Raw genomic sequence first — 22,671 nt, forward strand, 5'->3', positions numbered from 1 at the left:
GAGTGCAGAGGCAAGGGAAAGCAGAGAGAAGGTGTATCTGTACATGTGTGTGTGTGTGTGTGTGTTTCTGACCTGCCCAGTTTGTACTCCTCCGGCTTGTATCCCAGGTGTTTGACCAGTGTGGCCACTCCGTCCGCCAGTTTCCCCTGCCAGTTCGGCCACGTGTCGGGACACAGCGACTTGTACCTGCACAGACACAGACACAGACACAAGTTAATACTGGAGAACTGGTTTTAGGACTAAAGTCTGATGAATCCACGTCGTTAGTTCACTGATCGGCCCGTTCACCTCATCGCTTCATAACAAGGAGGGGCGGGATGAGCAGAAGTCAACCAGTCGATCAGCAGAAAAATAATTATCCTTGTAACTGATTAATGGTTTAAAAGTTATTTTTCCAAAGTGATAAAACGACAAACACTCTGATTCCAGCCATTCACTGTTTGTCTGTCCTGTATATAAACAGAAAATCTCCTGGACTTCGGTCTGTTGTTCGAACAAAACAAGGAGTTCGACGGATTCACCTTTGGTTTTTAGGAAGTTTTTCTGACATTTATTAGAATTGGCAGGTTAATCGATAATGAAGTTACTGTTTGTTAAAGTCCTGCCATGAGTCAGTCCGTCCAACAGTGGACAGGTAAACACAGCTCACTGCTGCAGCATGATGGTATATGTCTGACTTTGTTATTCAGAGCTGGGAGTGAGCTGGTGCAGGATTAGTGTCTGGGACTTTAAACCGTCCTGTTCTATAAAGGAAACAGGAAACCAAATACCTGTTGCACCTGGAGGAACAACACTATCGCTACAACAGCAGGTATTTAATAATTAAGATTGCATTGATTCATTCATATTGAGGTGAAAGGAATATTCTTCCATTACTCTCATTCTCTTAAAAAAAATATCTGTTATATTCATTCGCTCCTCGTAGGTGAGTCGGTCAGCACTGGGTCTGAACAACTTCACTTCCTTACGTTACTCTGAACTTTCTCAGCTCAGTTTTGTGTATTTTGTGTTTTATCTATTTCACGAAGATGATATCGATCATCATTGTGAACTACAAACACAAGAAAGTGTGTGTCGTGAGCACGTCCTCATGTTTCGGCTGTAAGTTGTAGTAAATCATGCCAGGTGGAGAAACGGAGCAGTATCTGGTCACCTCTGCAGGAAGACCTCGTAGCGTCGTCTGTAAGCGAAGCCGGCCCTCCTCACCCTCAGATTCTCCATCAGTCCCAGATACTTGACCTGGTGACGGATCAGCACCTCATCGAACCGACCTGGGGACAGGGAGCAGAGGGAGAGCAGGGTCAAATCAGTGTGAGTGAAAAAAAAAAAAGGAAAGAAAAGAAAAGAAAAAGACGTGACGACCGTTGGACAAAATGAACCAGAGAAAACCAGTAAATGCTAAACAGCAGGAGTAGGAGTGACGAGGGACAGAGAGACAGTGTGAAATGAACAAAAGGCCGACTGTGGAGAGAAACAAAGGCCCGGCCCGATATACTGACGACCACACGGCGAGCTACACTGCAGCTTCTGACGCCGCTCAAAACAAACCGCTTTGGTCGGAATTAGTGAAAGCAAACGATTAACGTGAGATTTCTGGGAAATTATTACAGTGTTAAAGCTGCTAAGCTGCTTCTTCTCCTCCTACAAAGATCTGGTGCATGAAACTGGCATCAAACCGCTGGAAACTACCAGCAGATAAAAACCACCTGACCACTGATGAAAAACAACCTGTTGTCAGTGGGTTGGAGAATCTAAAACTTTTAAAAGGTTATTTTTATGGTTAAAAAAATGTCCAATAACATTCAAAAAGCTTACAGACAACACCAGGATTTCAAAATAAAATGCTAATTCTATAAATTCAGTGGTATTAAATTGAAACTATAAATCAGGACTTCACTTTTGCTCATTAGATTCAGATAATTACGCCTGTAATTTGCTTCCATGTCAGTGATAGACCTGCAGGTGCTGTGTGATACAACATGTCAAAGCATGGCTCAGCACAAAATGGCAGAAAGCTCCAAAGCTCCATCGCGTCGCTCCATAAAAACCACCTCCTCTGTCTGAATATCCCGATGTTAGCACATATATATCGCTCCTCCATATATCGTGACAAAGGGAAAATAAATGTGTTCTGATAAATTACTCAACTGTGATTTAGAAACTTGGCTGATCCACGACGTGCAAACACGACAGAATCACGAGGTTAGCGTTGAAATAATTTCTGCCCGTCACGATGACTGAATGGTCTCCGGATGACCAGGTGTTTGGCTTCTGAATTGAGCTTTCACACCTCTGTCCGACCTCGTCCCACACTGTGTGACAGGTATCTGAGCAGCTCTGTTTCCCGTCCTGTGTCATACCGAGCAAAATAAAAGAGCGGACTTCCTACCTGCTTGCTTGGAGTCATTGGGCTTGATGCAGCGGACGTACGACGGCTCCTTGGACATGAGGATCTCCATGAGTTTCGCCAGACTGGCTTTGAACTGGGTGGCTGCCTGGAGGGGCAGACACAGACAGACACCAGAGAGAAAACAAAGGGTGGTTAGGAGAGGACGGAGATGAAGGTGAGAGGACGCCGGTCAGTGACTGAGGAGATGAGCGGAGAAACGAATGCAAACAGAAGCTCGCGGACAGAGACGATGAGCTAAGAAGAGCTACGTAAACAAGAGGAGTGGCTGATGTGACTGTGGTCCAGGACAGACTGAACACTGGGACCAGTGTGGAGGACTGGGAGTCTCACTTGCCAGCCTGTGACAGTACCCTGTTCAAGTGTGTGTGTGTGTGTGTGTGTGTGTGAAGGGCATACAAGTGTCAGGGCATTCCTCAGTGAGTGGGAGGCTGCAGAGAATCCCCATCAGACCGCCCACTCAACAGCGAGGAGGGGAAACACACCACTGTTTGTTTAGCTGTGGGAAAGTATGTTGGGACGCATGAAAGTATGATTATAGAAAACAGACGCACATACACACACACACACATACACACACACACACACACACACACAGTCAGGTTACTCACTGTGTCTGGGCGTTTCTTGTCACTCAGCTCCTCCCGGTCAAAACACTGGGTCAGGATCTTGTTCTCCGACATACACATGACCTGCAGACACACACAAGACGACATTTCAGACCATAAACCAGCTACACGGCTTCCCATGATGCTGCTTCCAATCGCATCAGTCCTCCCGGTCTGTTCTTCCTGTTCCGCGGTTCTCACCTCTTTTAGGTTCCTGAAGAGCAGGTCGTTGTTCTTGTCCAGAAATCCTGAGGAAGAGAAGAAGAAATGTCACGTTCCTAATCCTGTTACTGGATATATCACAGTACTTTCTGATTGATTCTCTGCAAACAGATAAATTTCTACCTTTAAACACAAAATACTTTCCGTATTATCATCATTACGTATTGATTGAATGTCAGATTTACTGTAGTTAAAATCTGACTGAACTAAACTTCATTATCTACTATGTAGTTGCAATAATAGTCTTGTTAAAAATATTCATAGTGGAACATAAAAAAACTGATTTGTAACTTCTCTTCTTCTCTATTTATTTTGGAGACAGAGTTCCCACGACGAGGGGTGTAAACAGGAAGTATAATGTTACCATGGAGTCAGTCAGTCAGCTGTGAGCCACAACTTGAGACCGTTTTCTTAAAGCCTGTGTTTGTTTGTTTGTGTGTTTGTTTGTTTGTTTGTTTACATTTTGTCAAATCAACCATTAAAAGAATAAATTGCTGAATTCGTTTTTAGCAGTTCCTGTTTTGAAATCGTACAAACAACTGCCACTAATTAACGGTGATGATTCTCAGGCAGGTTCTGGAGGGAGGAACAATCTTTTTTTCTATGATTTCCAAGCAGATTAATTAATTTTTATCTTATTCCGGAAGTGTAAATCACACCTGGTGAAATCTCTCGAGTATCATGTCTGTGTTTTCAGATTTGACTGAGTCATGACACAGAGAAGAAGAAGATCTTGCTGCGTTTGGATGTTGAGGGTTTCACAGTGTCTTTAACCTCCTTCAGCATCTCTTAGCCGTTTGTAAAATCCAGTGGAAACGCTCGATGCAAATTCTACATTAATGTAAATTAGTGACCGTCTGATAGCGGTGTGATATGACCATCTTATTCTGAAAATGCAAAACTAGTTTTGCCTGGTGCAAAAGGTACAGGTGCAAAAAACTAAAGCACCCCCCACACACACACACACACACACACACACACACACACACACACACACACACACACACACACACACACACACACGCACACACACACACCGTTAACATTGTAGTTGACCTCTCCTGCGTAATGCAGCAGTCTGAATTCGTCACGGCCCATCACCTTCCGGGTCTTTCCATCGGCCAGCTTGTGACTGCGGACACACACACACACACACACACGGCGACAGTAAACACACTGGACGCATATTCATATTCAAGCTGAGATTTTAAGAACTGCGAGAACAGATGAACAGATGAGGAGGAGGAGGAGGAGGAGCATCGGATCGATCCGATAAACTCACGTGACAAAGTGTGGGTGTCCTCCCACCGTGTCCTCCAGCTTCTCCAGGAAGGTGATATCACTGGCGTCTCCGGGCCGAAGACACTCCTCATCCTGAGAGGCAGAGCGGCAACATTTCAAACACTGTGCCCCCAGATCCATTCACATACACTTGATACTAAACTATATACGGTATAATAATCTACTGCACTGTGAGATGACACCAGGTTCTGATTGTCAGTGACGGAGAATTCAAGACAGACATGGAAAGATCGATACCGCGCTAATGTCTGTGAGGTAATATGAACCTGGAGCCAGGAGACGGTTAGCTTAGCATAAAAACAGCGGGCAGAGGGACACAGGAAGACTGGATCTGTCCAAAACTGATCAAATCTGCTCATCAACACTCATTAATTAAGATGTTTTCTCACATTTGTTTAATCGGTGATTGAAAAACACACTGTGGTTTGATGGGAGTTGTATGCTGGACTATTTAATGGCTGGGTCATGTGACTTTTACTTTAACAAGACACTTTATCTTGCCATAAATTCTTCTGTATTTTATATTTTGGCCAAAATTAACCTTCAAAATGAATTTAATAGGTGATTTCTTCCTTTCTTTTGAAGTGAAATCTCGTTTTAAACCGTGGAGCCTCTGCAGCAGAGACGCAGAGCTCAGCGTCTCCTCACCAGAATGGAGATGATGCCTTTGAACTTCTCCTCCACCAGGTCACAGATGATCTTGTTGTTGAAGTACTGAACCGGCTCCCACTGAAAACACAAGGTCGATGTTTCAGTCAGAGATCATGAGGAAATAAAGCAGATCAGAGGCATCAATCGGCCGCCGACACTCACATCTGCACGGAAATATTTAACGAGCGTAAAGTCGGTCATCTGAAGAATTACAGGAATCCGCGCACTGCTCACCCACTCACATGTGAACACACACACACACACACACACACACACGATGAACACACAAAGCCACAGGCTGAGTGCAGCACTATTAGGTTATGTTAGGAGTAACCGCCACATAATTTCCACAGAGATGACTGAGAGCGCGGCCCACGGTCCTGATGTCAGATGATAATGGGCTCTTTGAGAGGTGAATCCAAGTTTCTCCCACAACCTGTTTGCTCCCTGACCAAGTGCATTTACATCAGACTGAGCACAAAGGGCCGCTGTTCAAAAAGAAGCAAAACAAAGCAATAAAATGCAATAAATATAAATGAAGACAACGGACAAGAGACATCTGGAGCCAGACGTCGTCTCTCAGAGCAGATCCTGTTCCTGACATGTAATCTCCTAAAGAGGAATCATTAAAGACTTTAACTGTGAATAAATAAAAGACCAATAACAGGGTAAAGGGCGTAGATCCTAATGAGGCAGCATTTTCTAAAAATATCTGCACTTACTGCAAATTACTTTGAGCAAAGGCGACAGTGAAACGGCAGGGTGATAAATTGAATTATCAATTTCACTTTGGAAAACACGACTGCAACCACAATCACATTAGGAGCTCAACCCCCCCCCCCCCCTCCCCCCCGGCTTAAAGGGAGGGGAGGTGGTGTGATGATGGAAGGTGACAGCAAAGTGGAGTAACGAGGGGACGCGAGACGAGAGAGGAAACGTAAAACGCAAAATTATCCTGCATAAAAAACAAAGAAAGAAAGAAAGGCGGGTGATGTCTGACCGTGATGCCTTCAGCCTCGTACTCCTCCTGCTCGGACTTGAGGGTGAGCTCGATGAAGAGCTGCTGCAGCTTCTCGTTGCAGTAGTTGATGCAGAACTGCTCAAAGCTGCAACAGCACAACAACAACAAACTTAAAATAAAATAATAACGAGACACAGGATCAGTAACGTGCTGGTTTGTTTCTTCACTTTGTTTTGTGCCGGTGTGACTTTTAGAGGCAGGTCCATAAATTTATAAGAGATTTTATAGTTACAGTTGAAACTGTTGAGCAGCGTCTTAGAACCAATTTATTACCAATTCACACCAGATTTAGGGCCTGAACTACAAGCAAATCACATTTCAGTCTCACGCAAGCACTAATAATAATAATAATAATAATAATAATAATAATAATAATAATAATAATAATGATAATGATAATGATAATGATAATAATAATATTAATAATAATAAATAATAATGATAATGATAATGATAATGATAATAATAATATTAATAATAATAATAATAATGAGATAATGAAAAAGTCAGTAATATAAACAGTAAAATGACCAAAAAGTCAAATAAAAACAAATAAATAAACTAGTCTGCTGAGAGGATATACAACAACAAGTTTAGAGAATAAAATATATAAATACACATCGAGCTAAAACAAACAGAAACAAAGAGAAACAAAGAGAAATAAAGAGAAATAAAGAGAAATAAAGACGCTGGGTTCAGTCTGTAAAGTGTAAACAGGTCCACACATCCATATCAATCATATTTCAGGCAGAAATTAACTTTATTCCTCTGAGAACTGAATTAAAAATCGGACTGATTTGTGGAGTGCACACCTTTTAACTTTTCTTGAAAATCAATAATCAATAACTACCTGTTGTGCTGGAAGACCTCAAAGCCATAGATGTCCAACAGGCCGATGACAGAGTAATTCTTATAGGAGTCGTCCTGTCAGAGACACAGAGGAAAACTCATATTTAATTATCTACATGAAAGGAATTAAGACATTACAGACATTTTATTTTAAAAAGAATAAAATGTGCATTATGATTAAATTAAACTTCACTTCAGGCTTTACAGACTGATTTTCTTTACGTGTAAATGCATGAAATTTAATTTAGATTTATTTATTTATTTCACAGACATGAAATCCATAGCAACAAGAAGTTATAATTATTATTATCATGATTTAATGTTGAGTTCTGTTCACGTTATGAACTTGTAAATGTCCACAAGGTGGCGCTGTGCTGTAACAGAATAAGCAGGAGAGACATGAACATGCTCTGCACTCACAGGAGTAAGTGAGTTGTGTGTGTGTGTGTGTGTGTGTGTGTGTGTGTGTGTACCTTGTATGCCAGTGAGGTGTTGATCTTGTTCACCAGCCAGGTGAAGGTGCGTCCGTACACGGCCTTGGACAAAGCATCTCGAGCTGACGACGCCTGCTCCAGGTTCAGAGGGCTCATCAGCTGAGGGAGACACACACACACACACACACACACACACACACACACACACACACACACACACAGAGTTCAGCAGGGGCAGTTATACGAGTGTGACACACACACACACACAGAGAGAGAGAGAGTAGAGCTTTGTCTTCACATGCTTATCACACACCGGCTCTACAATGACCGTGTGTATCCAAACCTACCTCCTCTCCCTTGGCGATTATCTTCTTGTGTGTGAGCGCCTCCGTCAGCACTGCTCCATTCACTCCTAACAACTGCAGAAACACAACAACATTAGCACACAAACAGCGGCAACGCAACGACCTCACGCCACTCGACAACCGTGACATCCTGGATACGGGATCAGCTGATCATGTCTGACATCAGGTGTAACTGAGAGACTGAAACTGTTTTGTAAACAAAAGCATGTACATGCTGATACTGTATGTTTATGTGTGTGGTATGCGCCTCAGTGTCATTCTGTCTATTCTATCACACACATTATCTCATATAGTGCTAGACACCCTCTTACTATTATATCATTATTTATTTTTTTTCTCTCTTATGAGATAAAAACTAGTCAAACTAGTTTTTATTGCTCCTGATTCAGAGATGCTTGATCAATAAGTTCACCTGTCCTGTTAGAGGAGTGTTTATGAAGCTGCTCGGTGCAGCGTCTTACCCTGGCCAGGTACTTTATCTGCGTGTCGGAGGTGATGCAGGCGTTTCCCTCCTCCCCGCCGTACTGCACGTTCCCCAGGTGGAGCACGCTGGCGATTATGTTCAACAGCTCCTGCGCGTAGAAAAAACACAGAGGGGCGAGGGAGTGGGAGTGAAAACACGGAGAGAGAGAGGGAGGGAGGTGAGAAAGACGGAGGAAGAAGGAGAGAGCAAAAGGTTAAGAGATGAGACTCTGCAGCACGATAAGAAGTTACTGCCGAGGCTTCATGGGCGGAAGATAAGGATGGCTTTGATTAAACTTAGCCTGGAGAATTGAACAGGATAGGAACACACACACACACACACACACACACACACACACACACACACACACACACACACACACACACACCTGCTCTTCACTGTGTAAGCAGTGTGAGATCTAAAAAGCTCTGGAAGTGAGCCCAGACTCATGAACATGTAGGACGACTCCCACGCTGAGCACAAATAAGTTCTCACCATATAACACACACACACACACACACACACACACACACACACACACACACAGTCTAACTAACACTTTCAAACACAAGCATCCACACTGCAGGACAGCAACAGAACCAGCCGCTCCCCCCTCAGGCACATGGAGAACTTTACTGTTCAGGGCCGTTGATAAACACAGTGGGGGTTGAAATGTTTTATTAAAAGATGATCTGTGATAAACTTTAACGTTTGTGTTTCAGGGAAACGGTAAGAGTGAACGAAGGAGGTGAAAATTGAGCTTCGAAAAGCTTCCACCTGCTCCGTCCACGTCATAGCAACACGCTGCCGCTCGTGTTTACGCCTCCCTCTCCGCTTCAGGTGAGAAAACAAACACGTCAGGGATAATTCACACGGCTCGGACTCGGCCCTCACCTCCACGTCGTCCTCGTTGAAGCCGATCACGCTCAGCGCTTTCCTCACCACCTTCCAGTCACTGCGGTCGTTGATGGAGCTCACTTTGGGACAGTTACCCTGTGAAACACACACACACACACACACACAAAAACACACACATTAACCACTGGTTAACAACCTAAAGCACGTTGAACATGCTCTTTATTTATTTACCAGCTAGTTTAACTTTTTATTCTCTTGCAAAGTCGTGAGCAAAATCAATAAAGTAGCTGACGTGTAAATTGGCGCTTACGTGCAAAGTAAACAGCCATTTGTATGTAACGTAAACACCTATTTTCACACACACACACACACATACACACAAGGTGTTTTTGGTCAGTAGCTGTGTGTGTGTGTGTGTGTGTGTGTGTGTGTGTGTGTGTGTGTGTGTGTGTGTGTGTGCACTGAAGGGAGGGTTCAGCTCGAGCCTTAAGGCAGATTTGCCCCCTGAGGACAGATCCTCTCTCTGCACTGAGATCCTATTAAACAGAACTCCCACTGGGACACACACAGTACAGACCAGACAGGAGAGAGAGAGAGAGAGAGAGAGAGAGAGAGAGAGTTTCCTGCAGTGTATGATTCATATTCATCCACAGGTTTTTCTTTATTGCTGCAGAAACGTCACTGAGACTCGACGATGAACTGGCATCGCTGCAGGATTTCCCATGAACAAACAGATATATTCAAATGCACATCTGAAATAAAACCACACCCAAACATTTACCACACACTGATACCAGTTCCTCCTCATGCAAATAAGATTAGTTCTGTCGAGTAATTCCAAAACTTAAACCAGCAACTTCTTCTTTTTCTAGCGCCTTTATTTGACGGACACCAGAGGAGAGGTGATATAAAGAACGAGCTAAAGACTGAGAAAGTCAAAACAGATCTGTCGTCATTTTTAACTCAGGACGCAGCAAAAATGTATTTGTCTTTTTTTTTATTCTGTTAATTCTATATTTGTAGGAGTGTACTGTGTTAGTGTTTTTAGTTTCATGTTTCCTGCCGTGGGACTGTGGATGTAAATCTGCATTTTTCCTACAATCTGGAAATCAATGAATCGTCTTCTCACTGCAGCTCTACTTCAGATAGTCCGATAAATACTGATAAATACTGATAAATACTGATAAATACTGATAAATACTTGCATCTCTTCGTAGACGCAGAAGTCAAAGTTCTGGATACTCACTTTGACCAGGTACTGGTACTGCTGGGGGTTCCTCTCCAGGCCCAGGCGTCTCAGCAGGTCTTCCTCCCCTCCCTCGATCAGCTGGTAGAAGATGTGGAAGTTCCTCTCGCCGTGGTTCTGGTGGACCACGCGGGACTTCTCCAGCAGGTAGTTGATGATGTGGCCTCCCACCGGGGCGCCCTGCCGACGGGACAAAGGCCAGAGGGGGAGAGGGGAGAAAGAGGAGGGAGAGGAGGAGTGGGTAAGGCTGGGGTACTGAGGAGGTGTTGCAGGGTTGATATCACATGCAGGTTCGACGTGGATTTTGTAGAACATAATAGGTTATAAGATACAGGGAGGAGGAGTGATGTGGGTGATTAAAACAACTTGAATTCGATTGTATTTGATAAAAAAACACAGATTTTCTTCTAGTTTAGTCTTTAACATGTCGAGGTAACAATATTTTTGGTTCTTGCAACAATCTGCCTCCCATCTCACGGAACATTTGTTGGACCGTGTTCACTCGTGCTAAAAGTAGCTGCCGGCGTAAATCACAGCGTCCCGCTCACCTTGAAGTCAAACTGAACGTCCATGTACTTGCCAAAGCGGCTTGAGTTGTCGTTACGCAACGTCTTGGCATTGCCGAAGGCCTGGAGAGAGGATAGAGAGGGATAAGGAGAGGAGAGAGAGAGAGAGAGAGGGAGGGAGGGAGAAGGAGGGAGAGAGAGGGAGAAATGATGATTGACAGATTATGGGGTGGAGAGATAACGAGGGAGCGGAGAGGATGAGTGTGATGAAGACAGGTGTCAGAATCCCTGCGGTGTTGGTCTAGGACAGTAGCACAGATTACAGGAAGTAGGGCGCTCACACACACACACACACAAACACACACACGTAAACACATCTGGAAAACATCTGGCCGAGACATGCCAGACATCAAAACAAGCACTTCAGTAAACTCCGTTCTCCAAACCAGCGACTGTCAAACAAACACAAACAACCACGGCTCTGAGACGTGTTCACGATGCCGCGTTCAACCAGCGTGGGTGAATGAAGCACATGTTCACAGACGACAGCTACTTGAGCTGAACGGCGCTGAAAACAAACAGATTGAGATTGTTTTGACAGATATTACGATTGTGATATGAATCAGGATTTTAGTATGTATAGAAAGTACGTAATCTATCGTCTGGAGAAAGTGATTTGTTTTTTGCAGCTCCTGCAATTTTGGATGTTGCAATTGGCCATATTGTGATTTGGATAATATTTCCACTGTAATAGAAACAGATATTTAACAGATAAATCAGTATTGATGATGAAAAACAGCTGATTTCTCTGGTCTTCTTCTTGTGTGCGTCACCGTCCATTAATCCCGACTCTACGCCTCGTCATCGAGCGGATGCTGTTTACGCTCAAAGATGCGACGGCACTTATGGACATTAGGAAGACAACCGTCTGCTCTAATGGAAAGATAATTAAACATTATTCATGACAGTGCGACATCCTTATAACAGCATCACTGATAATAGATTTCTCTCCGTCTCGTCAGCGCTTCATTTCAAACAGCGCTGACAGTTTGTTGTCTCGTTTCTACAAGAAGCAAATCAGCCACGTTATTTATCAAGAGGCGTCTCAGCATCATGATAAAGTCTGGATGGAGAAGCTCTCTCTCTCTCTCTCACCTCCAGCACGGGGTTGGACTGCAGCAGCCGGTCTTTGACGGTCTGCACCTGCTCGCTGGCCGGACAGGTGACGGCGTAGTACTGCAGGATCTTCTTGGACGCCTCCGTCTTCCCGGCTCCACTCTCCCCGGAGATCAGGATGCACTGGTCCTTCCTCTCCGTCCTCATGGAGCGGTACGAGTTGTCTGCCACGGCGTAGCTGGAGGAGGAGGAGTGAAGGGGGCGAGAGAGGTGATGAAGGCAGGTGGTCACAGTTACAGACGCTCGCAGGACAAACAGGAAGATATTTGATGTAAGAACATTTTACAGCAACGTTTATTAAAGTCAACCGTCCCTGTTAATACACCAGTAAATAAATAAATCAATAAACTAAAGTGGATTTGGACGTCTGGTGATGTAATGCAAGATGTGATTCTGAGTTTGAATATGATTTGAAGTAATGCTCAATATATAATCGATCAATAATGTGCTCGTCTTTAAAACTTATCGCCTTGAGGGAAGAACTTAACCTCTGTCTGTGCACATTAATGATAATCATTTGGTGTTTTGTGGTTTTTCACTTGCCAAGAGTTTTTTATGAGACAGGAAATAATTATTACGACTGTCGCTGTTAAAACTGTTAAATTTTAAGACCTGAAATATCGGCTCATGTATTTTCCACCGGCAGCTTTTAAATGACGGGGAACAGAGACGCCGTCAACATCAAACAACTGACAACAACAAATCCTGAGACAAATATCTGGTTCAGTTAAAGGGAAGAAAAAGTTAACATGAAATATTTATTAAAATATCAGAAACTTTTTTATGCTCAACACAATAACTGGAGGCGTGTAAAATGGAAATCATTGACACAAATCGATAGCAAAAATATTAGTGAAATTATTGTTTATCAGTCGTGGTGATGTTCACGAAAATAGCACTTTAATAAAGTTCTTGAAACTCGTGCGTCTGGAAAGTGGCGGCGTGTGAACATGGAAAGATTGTGGTCCACCAGTATAAATCACTGGGTCTGCGGAGGAATGCAGCCTGTTGTAGTTCTGCTCTCATCTGTCGGCCGTCCGCCGCTATCAGCACCGCTCTGTTGTTTCAGCCTGTTTGGACACATTTCTGACACCAGACTAATTGCTGGAAGATAAAAACAGCTGCGTCGTACTGTATGTGTGTGTGTGTGGAGTCTATGGGTGTGATATTAGGGAGGGCTCGGGGCGGGGGGGGGGTGGGGTCAGGTTCAGGTCAGAGGAATTCCCTCTCAAGGGAGGAAACTCTTGCCTGGTACTATCATTTGCTTACTTTTCTTTCCATCTCTCCCTCCCCTGTTTTCACTCCGCAGCCCTCCACCTCTCTTTGCCAAAGCACATCTTTCTTTCCAATCGGAGGGAGAGAAAACATTGGCCCTGCACTCAAGTGCTGAAGTGAAGGGGGGGGGGGTAAACTACCAGTGGAGAAAGAGTCAGTGAGAGACTCAGAAATCTTTCGATGACGCCGCTCTGAGTCTCTATAATGTGCCTGATTGTTCTGTAGCTGACCTGTGGGTCTGGGGGGATTTAACAGGGAATTCCCTGATCATTCCTGTGGCAACCTTTCCAACAAACACTCTGCCTCATGACCTGACGTCTGGGCGTCTGACTGAGAGGGACGGTCAGACCACGACAGCATTACGTAGCTAGTAGAAAAATGGTGCTTTGGTCACTTTTCACATATTCCCACAAAAACATACTCACAGTGACAACATTTAGAAAAATACAGGTGCAACAAATGACTCATAAAGCTTCAACAGACTCCTTATTTTTAGGTGTAGGAACAAACATGTTGTCCACTGTGAATGTTTCTCCAGCGGCAGGTTCTGCACGATGCTCGGAAAAAACCTAGATTTAGTTTTTATTCTGTTTGCTGGACTTCGTATGACGTCAACTGATCATTCTAAAAAGATTTGGGGCCTAAAACCTTTGCACACTAATATAGGTGAACAGACATGATTGTTTTTAATGACTCTGTGTGACGATGACGTTTTCTCCCGTTGACCGTCGTCTCTTTCATGACCTTTCAGTAAGTACTTTGACTCCGAGTGCCGGTTAGATGCCGGAAATGTAAAGTTAACGATCAGCTGAGCTGCGTACCGAGGGGTGAGGTTGGTGTACTTACATGTGCGGCGAGACCTCGTAGAAGTTGACCCCGCGGTATCGCTCCATGTGGTTCTTGGTGTAGATCTCCAGGTCTTTGTACGGGTTCACTGACACCAGCACTGAACCGATGTAAGTCTGATGGGAGGGGAAACATACAGTCACGTTACATGACGTTACTCACAATATCACACACAACTACACACTGTATCACCATCTTACTTGTCTACATCAGCTTCTATCTTTCTTTAGTAGATTTTAAGTGACAGAGGAACAAATAACTGTCTTTGTCTTCTATATATAATCCTGTAAAACACAGTATATAAAGTACAATCCTCATCAACCAGTTGTTAAATGAACAAACTTAAACAGACACACAGATGTGTTCATTATAGATAAGTATTAATTAATCAAAATGAATCATTTAAAGACGATGAATGCTAGCAGGGCTGAAACTAAGAATTATATTTATTATTCTTTAATTCAACATTTTCTTGATCAATCTGAATTAATTCTACAAAATTCAGATGTCTTGTTCTGTCTGAGCAACAGTCAGAAACCCAAAGATATTTACTTCACAGAAATATCAAATTCATAAATCCAGTAGAGATGAGACTCTAATATGTACACATGCCGTTAAGCCCCTCCCCTCCCTTCATGCACTCACATAGATGAGGCTCTCTTTGAAGCGCTTGCGCAGGTTCTCGATGAAGGAGGCCTCGCTGGTGTAGTTCTCCAGCAGGACAAAGTCCTGCACGCCCACCCGGTCTCTGGCTGTCAGGGCCGACTCCATCATAGCCCGCACCCCGTCACTAGCCACCACCTAGAGGAGAGGAGGAGGAGGAGGAGGACAGAGGGGGAGAGGATGGGGTTAGCGACTGAACGTAACAACATAACCCATGTAGTGTAACGCTTCATCAATCATACTCCTCGAAATTGGAGAAAAGGGGAGAAGGGAGGGAACGAAAGAACCACCAGACGGTCGACATGACGCACATAATCCATCCTCATTAGAGGAGAAGGAGCGAGCGAGCGAGCTACAGGAAACCAGCGATCTACATCAATAATCAGCTCCACGGCAACAGTGGAAGGAGTGTCGTCTAAGACCCCACCAGTACAAGACACAGGGAGGCAGGTAAAGGTACGCTTCAGGTGAAACAAAAATCTTCTTGTAAATGAAAAGTTGAAAAACAATTCTCAAGTCAATACACTTCACTTGTTCTGCCATCACTGCCTCACACGGTCTGGTATGACCCGAAGCTTATGGCGGCTAATGTTAGAGAAACTTTAAATAGATATCAACTATAACTGTACGACTGCCTTTGCAGCGCCTCTCTTCTTGTGCTGCCGTCACACTCTTGTGTTTCCATAATCATCACCTCTGGTCGCCCTCTAAAGGTCAGCTGAAGCGTTTCAATGATCCTTCGTTAATATTTGTTTGTTTTTAAATTCTATTTCAAATTTAAAGATAATATTCAAATGTCTTGTTTTGGCAACAGTGAAAAACCCAAACATATTACTTATTATTGTATAATATAATACAACAACTCATATCTTACCGTTTTGTACACATTTTTTATATTATTTATCTTATTTTATTAAAAATTATCTGTGTCTTGTGTTTTTTTTTTTTTAATGTTGCTTGTCTGACTTTTTTTCCTATGCACCAATTGACGAGTTAATTTCTAATTCTCAATCCTCACGCAGGAGAAACTGGGAGGAGAGAATGAATTAAATGAATTGTTTTGCATATTAAATTTACAATCATCATATCCTGTTTATTAACTAATCGACGAATCGTTTCAGTTCTGAACACAAGGCCAGATCGTGAGCTGTCAGCAGCTTTAATCCAAGAAACAGCTGCATCCTGGAAACAACATTTTTTTTTGTGGCAGAAACATTTTGTTTTGCACAAATAAATCTCAAAAGTTTCAGTAAGTCCTTCCTGTCCCACAAGCTCTCGTCACATCTTTCAGGACTTAAGAGAACATCCCAATTCCCAACTCGCAGCCACAATAGAGCGCATTCACACCGAAGCCAAGAAGCACAGTTTGAAGTCTAAAGTCCATTCACAGACCTCACATTCATTCAAACACATGCAACAAAACAAAGCAAAGATTTTCTGTTTGTACATCGTCCAAAGTTTTCTTTAAAGCAGCTCTCGGACTGATCTTACCACCTCTGAAAACTGACACGAAGCCAAGCCCAGATGTGGAGAGAGAAAACTTATCACTTTAACCAAAGTGCAAAAAGACCCCGCCCGGGTTATTTAAAAATATACGGTATACACTTTGTACAGGAAGTGAAGTGAAAGTGCAGCACTCACATGTTTGAGCTCATCGACGCGTTTGTCCAGGAAGCCGTTTTCTAAAATCGAGGCTTGAGTTTTGCGCATAAGATTTCGAATGTTTGCCACATCCATGTTTAAGACGCACTGAGCTGGACAGGACTATAACCAACACAACTTTTACTGGATGGTAGAGGCAGGGACCGACCACACACACACACACACACACACACACACAAAGTACAGCAGGTGTTGTTGTTGTTGTGTTATGCAGTACAGTAGTCTTCATCCCTCAGGAGGCCACAAAGATGAGATGGCGAAAGAAAGAGAGAGGAGAAATCTTGAGGGAGGAGAGGACTTATTAATTAGTGTTGTGTGAGACAAGAGGAACAAATACATGGGAGAGAGATGCGAGAGGAAGGAGGGAGATATTAAAGAGGAGATGATGGATGTCGGGTTATGACTCCTGTTTCCTGCTCCATCGCTCCATTTTTAAACTGAACTGGAAAGTTAACAATCCTCCCTGAAATTCCACACGGCAGCAGCTTCAACAACACGAAACAGAGCCCGTTAAATCACCGCGTCGCCCGTCTCCTCGCTGCAGAACGGACAACGGGCGCGTGCACAACATCTTGATCGGATTTCACACAAGTATGCATGAATATGTTTGATCCTGTGTTTCAAAGGAGAGCTGCAGCATCCCATGGTGCTTCACACATGGGGGGGTCCACGATACGACCCACTCCACAGCGAGTCCCTATGAACTGAAAACATTAGCCTGTTGTGTTGATGCACTTTCCTTTAACTGAGCCACCTCCACTCTACAGCTCTGCAAAGAGGCGAGTGGCCCGGCCGAGCAGAAGAAGCTCGCCTCTCCTCTTATGATCCGATGATGACTCAAGCTTTCATCGGTGCCCTGCTTTCACTTATTAACCCAGGTTGTAAAAATGTGTGTGTGTGTGTGTGTGCTCATACGTCCTCACAAGGACACAACAATGGCACAAATCCAAAGTCTGGACCATTTAATTTAATCTCTTTTGAGGCCCGAAGCTTTTACTTTTACATTTTTACTCACAAGTCCCTCATTAAAACGCCTCTGAATAGAATATGAGGTGTTGAATATTGGCATCGTTTTTTATGGCGCAGTGATTATAATCGCTGTAGGTTTCCGCAGCACCTGTGTGGCTTCGCTGATGTCTCGGTCTCAGACTATGATGAACGCAGCTTCAGGGCAAATCACACATCAAGAGGAGTGAGAAGTAGAGAGGGGAAAGGAAGATGACGACCTGACAGGAAGGTGAGTTTTGATCCTTAAAATGTACCTATATATGGGAGTTTTCACACACACACACACACACACACACACACACACACACACACACACACACACACACACACACACACACGAGGGATTTAAAAAGGAAAAAAATAAACTGCATGGATGTAAACCAGTGTTATTATCTGTATGCAAACACAACATTAGACACAACAGATATTCAATAATATCTAATATCACAATATTTCCTGCCATATACGATATTTTCCATAATTCTTTTTTTTTAAATAAAATATTATTGTCAACCAGCTCACTTGTGTTAGAGCTTTCTGGCTCAAACCATCATCAGTTAAAAGTAACTGACCTCCTTGTTAGAATAATAAGTGTTTGGCTGCACTGGAACACGTCAGCTGCTTTATTTCTGACCAATAAGCCGCTCGACAAGTCGCCGTTTGCTGTCGTATTAAACCGCACCACCGCACTTCATCTGAAGGGTTATAACTTTGAGGGAGAGAGAAGAAGCGTTTGGAAAGATTCTGCGTCAGTCTGGTAGAGAGAGAGAGAGAGAGAAAGTACTGGAGCTCGTACATGTGGTAACTCTATCCCAGGCGTCCCTGCTCCTCTCACCCCTGGACGTCATGATCTCTGGTGACCTATTGTTTCACACATCTCCTCAGAAAGCAAAGAAAACTGCAGCTGTGTGTGTGTGTGTGTGTGTGTGTGTGTGTGTGTGTGTGTGTGTGTGTATGTGACCAATACTCTTTGCTGTGACTTTCCTACGCTGCACTTTCTCACCTGTCAATCAAACAGTAAGGAGCGGCCTTCGGATCTGTTGACTTTGGATTTTCTGATAACAAACTTTCTGCTCTCGCGTGTTCAGGCTTCTCAGCCGATTCTGCTCATGCAACAAAAACAAAAAAAACAAAAAACCGTCCGGTTCTATTTCTTGATCCAAACACGCTGCTGTTGCTGCAGCTGGACACATACGAGACGTACGACTTCCTGTGCAGCAGAGAGATTCTTTTCCTGGGAAAGAATTACCAGAGAGCAAGTGTTTGTTAAAGGAATTCATCATCTGGGAGCAGGTTAAATCTCCGTGAGGAGGAGAAGAAACTCTGATTCTTTTACATTAAGGTGTCACGGTTTATTACAGAACCCTCCAAATATCATGGCGCCTGGGAGGAAAGAAACCAGAGACGTAATTCCTCACCTCTTCCCTCTCTACACGTTCTATCTCTCATTCACTTTTCTTCCTCGCTTCAGTCTCTTGACCTCCCCCCCCCTCCCCTTTCTCGCTCTCTCCATTACTTCATTGTTTTCCAATGCTGCTTTCACTGTTTGGCTTTCCTGCGTGTAACGCCGCACAAACCGGACCTCCACCCGGTCTCAGGAACACACCAAGTATGTGCCTGTACCCGGTTCCTACATGTCGTCATGTTTTTCCGAAACCCTGCTCAGCAAACAAGTCAGCGTGGAGCCAGGTTCGCGGGAGGGGAGACCTGGAGAGAGGACGGAGTCTCCCGCTACGACGTCTACGCCCTCGAGTGTGTGACTCAAAGGGAGAGTCTGAGAGCAGGTAGCAATAAACATTAAACTGATGTCCACCTCTCTCATCGTTCATCTGCTCCAACATGGACCAGCTCATCCACACTGACACAACAAAGTCCTGCAGAGATGACGACATGAGCATCATTTGAAATGTGGACCCCTCTCGTCGGGGGGTCCACCACTTTGGTACAGAATGAAATGGGATGCATCGTCATGAAATGTGGTGCAGACGTTCGCGGCCCCCTGGTGACCCCCCTGACTTTTCGCTTTTCACTCATCAAGTCAAAGTTTCAGTTCGTGCAATACTTTGGTTTATGACCAAATACCTGCAAAAACTTATTCCCATGAGCCTCAGCTGTACTTTGTATTTGGTGCTAATAGGCAAATGTTATGCCAACACACTGAACGGCCTCACAGAGCTCACAGAGCTACCAGCACTGCTGCAGACTCTCTACTTTAACTCTGAGGGATAGAAACATGTTTTTCTACTGAACAGAAGAAGAAGCTACATTTTTCAAAATCTTTTCACTCACTAAAATAAAGTCTAAACTTTCACAAATTATGATTTTAAGTCAGAAACCGTTTAAAGAGCAGACATTCGATGCCAGCTTGGGCCTCGGCAGTTTTTGAAACTGTGCTGTGGAAACATTTTGGTCAGTAGTGAAAAGCACTGAGGCTCTAACCTCAGCGTGTGTGCACACTGAGATCGTGTACTTGACGCTATTTAACTTTGCCTCATTTCAATCGTTGTTATCTTGAATCTCACTTCCTCTCCCTGTGTTTTCTTTGAACCAATTCTTCACATGTTTATTTTCCTCTCTCCTCCTTTCAGTCTCTCAGTTAGTCCAACGACAGATTGAAACGAGCGGCCACACCTGAGAGGAGAGGAGAACGGGGGGGAGCAGAGGGATTTGATCATCCAGCCGGCTGGTGAACAATAGCAGCTCTCTCCTTGACCTTTACATCGCCCCTGGGCGCACTCGCACAGCTCCGATGTCACGCTGTTTATGTAAACCTCATCTAACCTGCTGCTCTCAGTGCCCGGTGCGGTGCACGTGACGGGAGCTCGGGCGGTTAAAGGTGAGAGTTTTAAGACTGGATCGTCACATAACCTGCGTAAACCTCGACTGAGAGACAATTAATATTCATTGGTCAGTATCAAATACCGATCTAATCAATCAGCTTTACTGAACTCTACGGACGCCTGTCAACAGAGAGCATTCGTTTTCTGGGTAGTGTCATTAAAAAAAATCCTCGTGCAATCAACTTTTCTACACTCTAATTTTGCCGTTTGTCTCCATGGCAACTGTAATTAAAAGACAGCTGTGGATCCTGCAGGTTTTCCAATCAACTCCACTTGTATACTGATATTTTTTAGTCTGTTGAACTCTAGTATCATAGTGCTGGTAAATCTTTTTATATGCATTGTTTTACTTCATAACATTTTGAACCAAAATTAAAACAAAAATCCACAATTTTGATAATCAATCAATCATTTAAGTTATTTTTCAAGAATAAAATTAGAAAAATGTGTTGGTTCAAGCTTCTTAAGTGTCGGTAGGAAAAAAAAAAGAAATTGTAAATAAACTTTTTTGTCCCTTTAAAAACATCATTAATCCACCGACACTGTAAGGACCAACACAAAGTCTCACGTCAGGGTTCATAAAAATATTTTACCACTGTAAAATATGATTAATTTCCTTTTTGAGTGACACACGGCCACATGCAGCAGACCTACATGCAGTAGGATTCACAGAGCTAATAAACATATCGTGCTCCGGAGCGTTTAAACCAACTGGAGTTAAATATTTGTGCACGTAAAAGATCCCCGTCGAATATGCAGAGAGTGGAACGGAGGAGAGCAGCAGTCAGTTTTGTCATAGAGATGATTTGTTGTGATGAAAACCACGTGACTGAGGTGTGTGGTTCTGATGAAGCTGCTCGCAGATTGTTTTGCTCTTTTTTTTCTCTACATTTTTCCACAATGAATCAGTTCAGTCTGGCACAGATTTCCCTCCTTCCCTCGTCCGTTCTGCATGAGCTGGTAGAAAGAAAGGGGCATGAACTGAAGAAATACTGATTCAGTCTTGGGACATGAATGTTACCCGTGAGGTGGCTGATCGTGGTCTGTTTGATGGAACCACAGGTCAACCACAGGCTTCCTTAAACGAGGAAGTGGTCAGCAAAACATAACAGCTCACATCCATAGGTAACTTCCTGTCAAAATCTGATCACACTAGAATATATCTGAGCAGTGTTTACAGGATACAGCCTTACTGACATTTTGATTACGATTACCATGGAAACGCTCGTCCAGACTCAAGAGGAGCAGTCAGACAGGGGTGACGAGCTCGCTGAGGCTGCAGAGATCGACCCGCCCGCCTGAGGACATGTGGGCCGAAACATCACAGGCAGCGTGGAGTGTGTTTAGCGTCGGTCCCCCCGTCACTAAAAGACCCACGAAATTCACTACTTTCATGCATTCCAGTCATCTCTGGGCGTGGCGCTCTATAGCTTACCCTGAACTTTGATCTCCGTGGGGAAGGGGGGGGGGAGTGAAAAGACAACATCCCAACTGTGGACTCACATTTTTCTTGCTGCTATCATCTCATGTCATTGATCACAACCATTAAATAATAAAAGGGACAATTCGCCAACAGTAAAAAAGTAGATGCATCATCCGAAATATATTATTACAGTAGGTGTTATACATATATATATATATATATATACAGTATATAAAACACCTAAAAGTTCCTGTAAATACAAGCTGTGCTATTCTCATATTAAACAGATTTCATTCATCCATACTGGACCGGCAGCTGAGTTTCACCTATGACCAGCAGTTTAACTATAATAGCTCAACCATAAACCGACATGAATCCTTTACACTGCCACCTCTACTTCTAACCTTCAAATCACATATTAATCATTATGTATGAGACATTTATGAGTCAGTTAATCAGTCTGAAGGAATTTAGCAGCTCTGTAACCGACCCGATCCCAGTGATACTCTGTGGAGAGAAAGCTTTGAGGTGTTCAACTCTTTAGGTTTGTATTCCAGGTTCAATAAACCGGCTTCACTGAGCCATTCAGGAGCTTTTCACGTGTCACACTTCATTATAACTCAGTCGTGACGAGCTGTGGAGAGTGACGGCCTGAGGAGGGTGAGGCGAGCCCGACACAAACTACCTATCGAACTGAATTCAGATGCGCAGTGATGACAGCTGCTGCAGGAGTCTCGCAGTGCGTTGTACCGTCCTGACAAAAAGGTGTCAGTCCTCCTTCTCCCTCCTCCACACACACACACACACACACACACACACACACACACACACACACACACACACACA

The 22,671-nt window shown here is 43.7% G+C and overlaps 1 protein-coding gene across 3 annotated transcripts in view; it reads right to left on the reverse strand.

Moving 5' to 3' along the window:
• myo1c (myosin IC) overlaps window positions 1-22,671 on the reverse strand; it is a 54,887-nt gene that overhangs the window by 4,744 nt on the left and 27,472 nt on the right. For all 3 annotated transcript variants that reach the window (XM_022767636.1, XM_022767638.1, XM_022767637.1), the window contains 19 exons: window positions 14,875-15,030; window positions 14,230-14,345; window positions 12,088-12,286; window positions 10,975-11,055; window positions 10,427-10,606; window positions 9,217-9,315; window positions 8,321-8,431; window positions 7,842-7,913; window positions 7,534-7,653; window positions 7,062-7,135; window positions 6,191-6,296; window positions 5,188-5,268; window positions 4,520-4,611; window positions 4,275-4,369; window positions 3,217-3,263; window positions 3,019-3,099; window positions 2,390-2,495; window positions 1,154-1,271; window positions 73-186 (listed from right to left, as the gene is read on the reverse strand). In XM_022767636.1, coding sequence (XP_022623357.1) covers window positions 73-186; window positions 1,154-1,271; window positions 2,390-2,495; window positions 3,019-3,099; window positions 3,217-3,263; window positions 4,275-4,369; window positions 4,520-4,611; window positions 5,188-5,268; window positions 6,191-6,296; window positions 7,062-7,135; window positions 7,534-7,653; window positions 7,842-7,913; window positions 8,321-8,431; window positions 9,217-9,315; window positions 10,427-10,606; window positions 10,975-11,055; window positions 12,088-12,286; window positions 14,230-14,345; window positions 14,875-15,030 — 2,048 coding nt within the window. The remainder of the gene's footprint in view (window positions 1-72; window positions 187-1,153; window positions 1,272-2,389; window positions 2,496-3,018; window positions 3,100-3,216; window positions 3,264-4,274; window positions 4,370-4,519; window positions 4,612-5,187; window positions 5,269-6,190; window positions 6,297-7,061; window positions 7,136-7,533; window positions 7,654-7,841; window positions 7,914-8,320; window positions 8,432-9,216; window positions 9,316-10,426; window positions 10,607-10,974; window positions 11,056-12,087; window positions 12,287-14,229; window positions 14,346-14,874; window positions 15,031-22,671) is intronic.

The sequence above is a fragment of the Seriola dumerili genome, unplaced genomic scaffold (genome assembly GCF_002260705.1).
Source record: "Seriola dumerili isolate Sdu_G_001 unplaced genomic scaffold, Sdu_1.0 BDQW01001240.1, whole genome shotgun sequence".
In the NCBI taxonomy this organism is placed as follows: domain Eukaryota; kingdom Metazoa; phylum Chordata; class Actinopteri; order Carangiformes; family Carangidae; genus Seriola; species Seriola dumerili.